The sequence below is a fragment of the Physcomitrium patens genome, chromosome 9 (genome assembly GCF_059467195.1).
Source record: "Physcomitrium patens ecotype Gransden chromosome 9, ASM5946719v1, whole genome shotgun sequence".
NCBI lineage: Eukaryota > Viridiplantae > Streptophyta > Bryopsida > Funariales > Funariaceae > Physcomitrium > Physcomitrium patens.
Window position 1 is genome coordinate 5958323 of NC_143418.1, and position 10295 is coordinate 5968617.

Consider the following 10295-nt stretch of genomic DNA (forward strand, 5'->3'; position numbering starts at 1 on the left):
GCCTTTAAATCCTAGCTAACTATTCAAATTAAAGAAGAATAATCCATAATCTCTAATGTTAAATTTTTTTTTAAATAATAATGATCTACTACTTATAAGAAAAGAATATTAATATAAAGCTAATTAGTCTAAAATCTTTGGAAATTATATATATATTTCTTAAATAATAGATTAATCAACTTAATTTTTAAACAAAAACAAACATGATAAGTTAAATATTTTAATAATAAAATATGACAAGCTATAATCAATCTATTGTCAATTTGAGAGCTTATATTATTTTTAAATATTATTATATGTATTAGATCTTATACATTGATGTTGTTGTTGTTGTTGTTGTTGTTGTTGTTATTTTTTTAATAATTTTTTAAACTTAGCATAATAAAAAAAATATATATATATATATATATATATATATATATATATGTAATTTTTTTGCAAAGATTTTATTAATTAAAAGATAAGATAATATGGAACCACATAAAATATATAAAGAAGAATATATCAAATTTTAATATAAAAATAATAAATATAACAAGAATTATATGTTAAAAACAAAACTAGTTATTTTTTTTGTAGGGATATGTATGCAAAGGTGCATTACACATTACACAAAGGGGTATCCATGTAATAAAAGGGAGGTGTTCACCTAACAATTATCTTTCATAAGCATCTAAATATATATACATATACATAATTGTTTACATAGCAACACTAAAAGGTCAAATTCTAACCAAAAAGAAATCATTTCACATAACAAATTTTCACCATTATCATGAATATGCTTAAGTGATTATTTTCAGATATCTTTACATATAACTGCAATACATCCAACTTGTCTAACTTGGTTTTTAAAATCTACTTCAGATACCGTACTGCTCAACAAGTACAAATTAGTTCATACAACTTTGACACTCAGTACTCGAACATTGAATGTGGAATGAGTATGCATGAAAAGGAAGATCGTTGATGTTAAAGGAGTTTGCAAAGCTAACAGAAAGTTTTCAAATCATTCTAGACATCAATCATCAGGACCAATTTCTAAGTGGTAACGAAATTGTCCAAAACAGCAGTTCCAGAGCCAGGCCCCACCAAAGTTGCCTCACGGAATACTTTTAAAAAGTCAATTTCATGCTGAAGGTTGGTTGGTTCTAATGGATCATAAGGTACACAAACTAATTTACCTATAACTTACTATTCTTATTCTTCTCCCTAATGTTGTTATTGTCGACGTGCTGTCTTTAGTGCTGATGAGACCTAAGAACACTCAGCTGTTGCTGCAAGACTCTTTGACAGGCCTGGACAAGGATCGTCTCCAAAAATGCTGCTGACAATAGGTACCGAACACTTTTGCCGCCCTACGCAAGCCTGTATCAATCAGATGACAAATGTTAATTCATGAAGGTATGAGCGCATTCAATGGTATAAGACCCATAATAAATCAATTTCCTCATGATGCAAGGAAACCTGCTACGAGTAGAATTCATGTCTGGCGTTTCAATACGAGGGCTGGCCTAGAGTCAAGAGGATGCGGGGAGGTAAATGCACAGCACCTCTGCAAAAACAAGTTTTCGCTCTTTCCATCATCTGTCTACGCACTTAAATGAACTTTTTGCGATTAAACAGAAAGCCTTTAGACGACATGCTAGCTCAAAAGATTTACCTTAGTCAAAACGTCGTAGGAAGTATTAGCATGGCATGAACTCAGCACGAAACCTTCGCAATCACCCGATGGAGTTCCGTAACTTGCGAAGCAGATCCGGGATATTTGTTGCCCCTCAGCACACTCGAGTGTCAGTGGAGCCCTCAGTAGTGTTGAGGTTAGGTTGTCTCTTTTAGTCCAAGAGGTTAGAGAGAAAGGGAATGGGTGTGATTGTGAAATATGGGAGCAAATTTGTTGGGGCATTCGAGTGGCAATAGAGATATCTTTCGGGTTTCCTCCTTTTTCTTCAAACAACACTATGAAGTTGTTTTTGGGAAGCAACCATTGTCGTGGAATGTGGTACCTGCACACTCAAGTCAATGCAGCTAGTGAGTTCATTGCGCGCGTAGAAGGAGCATGTTTATGTGAATTCTGTTAAGGGGATGGGGAAAGCTATCAATACCAATTCTGTGAAGGCTGGTTACACTTGGTGAGACACTTGCTTTGAGTATAAGAACCACGATAATCGCAACTAGCATCGCATCCATCTCGTTGTGCAGTGAAGGATGACCAATATCTGCCCAGATTAACTCCATTCACCCACACCACCCCCTTACCCATGCTGCTTAGGTCTAGGGCAATAGAGCCATTTCCTGCAGGCATGTCAAATCTTGTCTGCACAGGACCACCACCTATTATGTCAATGCTACATAACAGAGAAATGACATTATAGTACGCAACAACAGCGACATATTGATACAATGTTTAAAGATGTTGAACCTTGATCCAAAACAGAAAATTTTGATCGCTGACTTCCGAAATTGTGTTCCACTCTGCTGTCAATGATCCGTTGACTTCGAATAGCTGTTTACTCTCACCCTGAAGTCCAACCTGATAACACAGAGAAATGAATTCGAATTATTCTCTGTATCAAACCACAAGCCTGACCTACATTTCATCATATGTTTAGTGGGGCTCATCAGCAACTAGTAACTGCTCATTTACAGCTGTGTTCATGCTTAGCGGAGTAGTAAATGAGAAAGCAGACCTGGTAAGTCCAAGTGCTTCCTCCCAATTCGATAGTACCAGAAGGCAAGTCCTCTATGCGAACTCCATATTGGATTCCTGCTTTCTCATTCTCTAGGAACGGTCCATATCCCTACATTACGTTCGAACCAAATTCTCAAAAATTCTCGTCTTCGGAGAACCAGGTTATACGAAAACACAATGAAGGGCAATTATAAATGAATTTCGATATATAATTCATATTTTTCGAAAAATATATCTTCAGCAACTGGAACAACTAGAATGAAATCACAAAGTAGTAATATCCATGACAAGCCCTCGTGCTGCACGCCTACGAAGCATCCTTGGCTAATCCTCATCCGACTACTATTTTTACCTACAACCTTCCAAACACCTTTTTGGTTTTACGGCTTCCTTCTACTAAGTGATGGCAGCAACTTCTGTACAATGATCTACAAAGTTATTTCAGCTATTAAGTGTAGCTTATATGCAGTAAACCGAGGCGTCGTTCGCAGGGAGATTCCAGATTGCCTAAGGTCAAGGTCAACAGCTGCTTCTTACCTGTAAGCCCATTGTCATGGACAGGACGGTTATATTGTTACTGCCAGGTCGCAAGCTGATAGGTTGTCTAGCCTCGTAACCGTTGGCGTTCACAGTGCCTGTCATTCACCGCAATTGTTCAGGGCGAGTTAGGAAACTTTCATTGCACGACCACGGTTTGATCCTAGACTTGACGTACTTGAAACTGCAATCCCCTTAGTAGATTATAATAATAATTATAAGAATCAATCTGATAGCCATTAGCTTGACATGTTCAAGTGACGAGTTTATTTTCCATTAGGCAATAACGATGAAATAGAACCTACAGAATCTCGACATGCATAAATTGCTGATGTGAAGTACCAGTATAGAAGCCATTTACGAACGTATGGGCAGCATCACGAAGAGAGGACATTACTAGCGTGGCCTGAGCTGAAATATTTCGGACATCGCTCTCTGCAACCTGTACACTGCCCCCTCCAATGCCATCGTGTCAACCTTTACCAAAGACCTCAATTTTTGAAAAGCAAGCACGAAAGTAGATTGTTAATCATGGGTTAAATGTGAAATTGAGGTCACTAGATTTTAAAGCCCCCGCATGATAATGCGCTCGCACGATACATGCAACAAAATTTCAATTTCTTAAATCTCAATGAATGATGGTTGCCTTGTATTCTAGAATTTAAACATCCACAAAACGCAGCTCCTTTCTCTCGAGAGGATGGTAACAGGAGAAATAGGAATAACTAGAAAGTTTCCAATGTCGACGAAAGTAAGAGATAATTATCTGAGTTATGTGTCCTTACTTTGTCATATACCATAAATAATCTGTCGTGTCCTTGGTCGTGGCAATCTGTTCCAACAGCCCATTCGTAGAAAATACACTTCCCCAAGGCCCCAAAGGCTCATGATATGATACCCAATTAGTTACAGGAACAGCGCCTTGCATGGTCATTATCACGCTTTGCGCTCCCACCTGGTGTAAGATCGAACAAACAGATCACCATGGGACTGCTTAGTGTACTTGCTCATTCCAGTCTTGTAAATGAAGTCACAAATCATATCCTGGGATAGAGGTAATACATGCTCTCAATACGCAACCATCTTCACATTAAAAGCTGACAATAATGGAGGCATGTCTACGTTACGCACCTTAGCAGTATTGAACACAACAGATTTGCAATCAGGTAGAATACTGACAGACCATGCGGGTAGGTCGTAGGGCTGGCCTTGGAACGTCACCAAAGAGTCATTCGTGTCCCAGCTTGCCAAGAAAGCTGCACATGTACCTGAGGAGCTCTGGTATACATGAGCCTGTACTCAGCTCCAACCCGATCCCAACCCTTCAACGTCAGTTGGAGTTGGTGAAACCTAAGAACAAGAGCGTTCGATAATTCTATACAAATTACAGATAGGTCAAGGACAATTCGGAGGTACACATATATCGCGAACTACTGGAGAGTATTGCAAGAATTGTATACGGTGATAAACGATCTCACATTATTCACAAAGTTCTGGAGAGACCATATGATGGTGATAATCGAAACATGTTGCAAAAGCATAGGACAAGCATAAAGTTCGTGAAAATTGGAAACCTTCACCTTAACCTGTGAGATTCCAAGCAAACAGATAGTAAGCTTTAGTCTCGCAAAAATGTAAAATGTGAAATATGTGTAATTACCTCCTGGTTAGGACCAAGGGATATCCCTGTGGGAACAGTGTCGACCTCTACCAAAGCAGGCTCACATAATTTCAAAGCAGCATGTAAATCCTTCAAATGTCCCCACTTAGGCTGCCGTACATCTCCTGTAAACACAACTCATGTTACCATAGAGGACTAGATATTCGCGAATATTTTTGCAACTCTCAGACCATGTAGTAATTCATTAAAATCCTTACTTGGTATCAAACTTTCTGCAACATTCAAAACAAATTGCTAAGAATTACTTCGATACTTAAGACCAAAAGTAACGTATGTGCCAGAAAATAGCAGCGCTGGAGTTGAGATCCAACCATATTCATCAATAGGCGCATCGTAGTCGTAGCTGGTGGTCACACTCTCCACTCCAGTGCGCTCAAAATTGGTCCCTCCGTGATACTGCGAATCTCAACACAGGAAGCTTTCACAATTCCACACTGTACTTTACCCAACAATTCTAATGGTATGTAGATCATGCTTAGAGGATAATGATGTTTATATCAAATTGAAGCGGTAATACCATGTAGTAATTCATAAAACTTCCCCCTTTCTCGAAAAATCTTGCCACAGAAAATGCTATATCCTGCACTGGCCTTGTTGGTGCACCTCCTCCCCAGCTCTGAAACCTGCATATTTCGTGTACTCTTCATTGTTATAACAGAAGTGATTTAAATTTAATTGGAAAAAAAAAAAGTTAAATCTGGCATCTGTGAACATTATATGGGGGAACGCATACTTACCACCCAGTCCAGTTCTCAGTCCAGAAGGCGGGCTTGTCTTCAGAGTTAGGTCTCCATCCATCACAGTAGAAGCCGTTGCACGTATTGATCTGCGCAGATAACAATTCCACCAGCAGATGTTCTTTGTCCATCAGCATCTGGTCTACTGATGATCCTAGGATCAGACGGTGCGAGAGCGGCCATGGCATGTGAACATGTAGATTTAATTTGCAGGTGAGAACTAGATAATTAAAATAACAGCTATCCCTTGGAATTGATTGCATTTGTTCGTGACTTCAGATTTGATCAGTTGGAAATCCAACATGGATCAATCGACTCTTCAGAGAAATCTCGAATTCGGGTTTCATGATTTTAAAGTTGTACAAATGTGGTCAAATCAATTATGTTTTGCTATTCTAGATATTGCTGAAAGACATGAAACTAAGCAGAGGCAGTGCAAGAAAAATTTTGTAAATGAAATACAAATTTCAGGTGCGAACTATCGTACAACAAGTTGAGGAGCTTCAGGTTGCTGGCACATTATCCAGGGCACACTAGTGTTCGTCGCCACCGCCATGTTGGCTATCCAATTCAGATACCTTTGACCCGCTTCTCCATAAGAAGCATCTATGTTGCCGTATTCATTCTCTATCTGCGCATTAATGAAGTCACCAGCTTTGTCCTTAAAGCAACTTTCAGATAGTGCAAGAAAAGCTGCTTCTCAGCAACTGAAAATCTATAATGTTTTACTTGTTTGTGGATACAGAATTAGAGTTGAATATACCTGAGCCATGATAATTGGACCACCTTGCCATGCAAATAGCTTTTCCCTCTTCAACTTTCGAACCAGATGATTAACAAACCGCTGAGTTTCATTCTGCGAGGCAAATCTTTACATTGGAAATTTCCCCCATCGAAGTAGGAAATGAAAACTTCGTAACCCAATCCACTAGATTTCAGCTTCGACGATCTCCAACGCAAGATGGCACAAGTCAAACAATTAAGAACAACAATACAAACCTTGCCACTTTGACACAGTGAAGATCTCAGGGATGGGAGTGAAATGAGGATTTATAAGAACCTTAAAGGGCTCGTTGTCTGTGCGGAACTCAATGCCTGGTATAAAACGCAACCAGGCAGGAAAGCCCCTGCTCCCAACAAAATATGCCGTTACCAGTAAACTCAAATGAATCTTTCATCCCGAGAATTATAAACAAATAACTTTTGAATAATCCATTTGCCAAGAAATCGTGACGAAAAACTGTAAAATCTGGCATTACAAGCTGGAGCCCTTAATCGCATCACATAAATTGCGAATGATCACTGTCGATGAATTCTAACAATTCGGACGTAAACTTACCCAGAATTCCACTCCGCGCACACATAGGGGCCGATTCTCAGATTGACATACATGCCGGCTTCGTAAACCAACCTAATGAACTTCGGCAAGTTGTACCTCCCGGCATAATTATACTGAAATCGACAAGACATAATTGAAATGGGGGTAGAATTCTTGAACAACAAGTGCTCCACTTCTCTTAAGCATTCATACATGAGCTTGACTTTGGTGCTTTAACAAAACTCATCTACTAGCCTGCAGAGCTCATCAAGTCGGGTCGACTCGGTCGCCTTTCAGTCTAAATGTATCTCAACAGAACTCTTCAATAGAATGACGATTACATCTAATCCCACCTGTAATAGAACTGGATCGTATTTGAGCGATACATTTTAATTTATTTTCAGCACATTCTTGTGATGCACTGGTGATGAAATACGAAATACCTTAATTAACCTGCGATTAGGATTATAAATTTTCTGCAGACAACTGAGTGAATTAACTTATTTACAACGTACCACTCCTCTGGTGGGCTCGTGTCCGTTCCAAAACACATATGTCTGGATAACATCCAGGCCTCCCTCCTTGGCCTTAGCAATAAGACCTGGCCACATCTGCATCAATAGATTGTCTATTAATCTAGTTTCATGATCCACAAACAATCTGTTCACTCTAATATAATGTCAGAGGGTACAAGGTCAGCGAGTTCGGAAGCATGCAGAGTAGGAGCTATGGCATAGTTAACAACGGGAACCTTCAATATCCAAGTACTTGTCATTCAAAGATGTCTCATATTTAGAGCTCAATGGGGGTATTCAAAGTCAAATCACAACTGGAACCAATCCAATCCAGTCACAGAGCTTAAAATATGTAGCCAAAAGTGCACAACGCAAATATTTTGTTTAAAAACCACAGGACTATCCACCATGATATAAGAAACTCATCGTCTGAAATATAAGTGTAAATTGTCTTGAATGAAGATACAATGATTCTAGGGAGGTGCACTCACCAGGGGTGTACTCCGTGGATAATGGATAGATCCTGATACAAGCATGCGGCGCTGCCCATCTAGTTTTAAAGCCCTATGGTCATATGAGACAGTCACGGCTACGCTCAAATGATTCTGAAGTAAAACTTCCAGAACCAAGCACAAACATAGCGAAAACCGCGAAACGACCATTATTCTCCGCGACGCAGCCAAACGTGCTTGAGATGTGTCACCAAGCGTGGTCTTGTAATTTCCGTGACGAAATTTTATTGCAACTGTGGGATCAACAAGTCACTGGGTAACTAGTGCTGATGAAACTTCAATGCAGTGTCCCGCCTTGGGAATTCCTTCTTAGCAGCACCAGTTCATTCCTCAGACCATTACCATTAGCTGCTCATGAACTCTTTGACTACGCTCTGATCTGTACTGAGATACAAAAGAGGATACAGATTAGCTCAAGGATTACACTTGCTGAGATATACTCTTAAGCCGTCTGACCTTCCAAGGTTACGATATTTGTTGCGCCGTGCCGAAAAATGATAGATATACAAACTATGTCCCGGCGTTCTAATAAGCTCAACACAAGGCGTCAAGTCTTGGGTAAAATTACATCTTAAAGGGAGCACATAACAAAGACCTCATGACGATCTTTAACTGCTTCGTTTCCTTCATCAAAACTTCTTTACTGAGAACAATAATACTCATTGGTCTAACGTATTATCTTGCCACCATTTCCATCATGGAACTCGCAACATATGGGCTGGGATCATAGAAAGAGCTCCTTCAAGGCAATGCGCTCAAGGAGCTGTTACAAACTTTGCAGCTTCTCTAAGTTAAGACAGCATCACAATGAGATTATTTGAAACTGGTTCGAATCCTTATTGTAGCCAAATTGTCGACTCGTCAGGAACTGCCACTGACGGAAACCTCGACTGCTAAAGATTTCAAGGGTACATCAAATTACTCAACTACACAGTCGTGAGAACGAGAGCTTAGACCTATCCTGTAACTAGAGATGGAATTAATTGCGGACGAAACCGCCGGTCACAGAAAGCAGACTTGGCTGAAGATTGAAATCTTTTCAGTATTCCGGCAGGACTGATGCTCTGTCACTACCCTCCCTTCAGTCTTTTCAGTATCCACTCGATCAAGATCATCACAACTACCACAATGGCGCTCATACCAAAACATCTTTCCATGAAAAGATTTATGGACCATCAAGGCCACCTGCCCAACCGCCGCTCACGTGCACCACTTTAGAGCAACTCAAACGGCCCACTACACCCCCATCATGCTAGACACCAATTACGCGCAACGACAACAGCCATCACAATCTCTTTTTGCAGCTACAAACCTCAGATCAAGCCCTACCAGCTCTCGCTCATATGCAGTGATCATCGTTCAACACGCACGCGCATAGGAGAGGGGGGAGGGAGGGAGGAGCTTTAACAATTATTCGAACACAAAAAACCTACCTGAACTTAGCATGCACTCTTGCAGGCTTCAACGTCCATAAGAATAGCACAAATGAAACCCAAGCTCTCTTTCCTCATCACCTTCACCATCACTTTGAGGATCTCTCAGCGTCACCATCTCCCAAGCATTGAAAGCAGCTCTGACATGCGAATGAATTCCTTGCTTGCTTGCTTGCTTTCTTCCTTTTCCACCCCTCTCTACCTCTCTTCACAAGCTTTATTACCTTGTTCGCTCGCGGGAGTCACACAGTGTCCAGCTGCTACCACGGTCGCCATCGCGGTCAAACGCTCCATAGCCTCCTCCTGCAGCAGCACTGTCTCTCTTGCAAGCAAATTAGCATCCATAGCTCGCTGCGGCTAAATCCGAGTGAAGAAATTCAGTTAAACTCATTGATGACGATCCAGCCCTTCCTTCCAGTAGACCCAGATTCAAACCCAGACAATAAAACGAAACTTTTTTCCAGGGGCAGCAGTTGTCCTGCCCAACCTGTGATCATGAGGGCAGGTGGGGCAGTGACGTTGCATGCGTCGTGGGGTTTCGGGCACTACGGGGTGCCAACCTCTCGTTCACCTCCCAAATTTACTGTGTGGGTTCGTTTTCTTTCATTCTACAGGGCAATTTCAGTTCTTCAGTGGCTTGGGAACCGTGTTTGGGTGCAATATTTTTGCTGTTCTCAGAGTGAAGCTGATAACGAAAAATCAGGTACCCTGCAGGAGGGACGTAATATATTTATATTTATATATATTTATATATGCAAGATGTATGCTTACATTGAGAGGGGGGGGGGTCAGTCACGAACCCCAGCTGCTGTTTCCATGATTTGTCCTTCTATGTGTTCATGGGCTAAGGATTTTTCCACTATAAAACTC

General features: G+C 40.5%; 1 protein-coding gene across 1 annotated transcript; it reads right to left on the reverse strand.

Moving 5' to 3' along the window:
* Positions 1 to 947: 947 nt before the first annotated feature.
* On the reverse strand, positions 948 to 9838 carry LOC112287151 (beta-galactosidase 9). The gene is made up of 20 exons (XM_024529904.3): positions 9426 to 9838; positions 7972 to 8376; positions 7481 to 7576; positions 6987 to 7099; positions 6708 to 6774; positions 6411 to 6503; positions 6135 to 6278; positions 5648 to 5736; positions 5428 to 5533; positions 5222 to 5306; positions 4890 to 5014; positions 4361 to 4522; positions 4015 to 4184; positions 3572 to 3678; positions 3230 to 3327; positions 2691 to 2801; positions 2423 to 2533; positions 2106 to 2317; positions 1664 to 2006; positions 948 to 1368 (listed from the first exon to the last, which is right to left on the reverse strand). Exons 2-20 carry the CDS (start codon positions 8140 to 8142, stop codon positions 1258 to 1260), a joined length of 2514 nt encoding a protein of 837 aa, XP_024385672.1. The 5' UTR covers positions 8143 to 8376; positions 9426 to 9838; the 3' UTR covers positions 948 to 1257.
* Between the last annotated feature and the right edge of the window lie 457 nt (positions 9839 to 10295).

What these genes read in the sequence shown, in the direction of transcription:
- LOC112287151 (XM_024529904.3), bottom strand. Translation starts at nt 8,142, where the DNA reads ATGGTCGTTTCGCGGTTTTCGCTATGTTTGTGCTTGGTTCTGGAAGTT. An exon ending in CTGAAGCTCCTCAACTTGTT is followed by an intron (nt 5,737 to 6,134) that starts GTACGATAGTTC and finishes TTATCTGCGCAG; the next exon opens with ATCAATACGTGCAACGGCTT. An exon ending in TTGTGTTCAATACTGCTAAG is followed by an intron (nt 4,185 to 4,360) that starts GTGCGTAACGTA and finishes ATCTTACACCAG; the next exon opens with GTGGGAGCGCAAAGCGTGAT.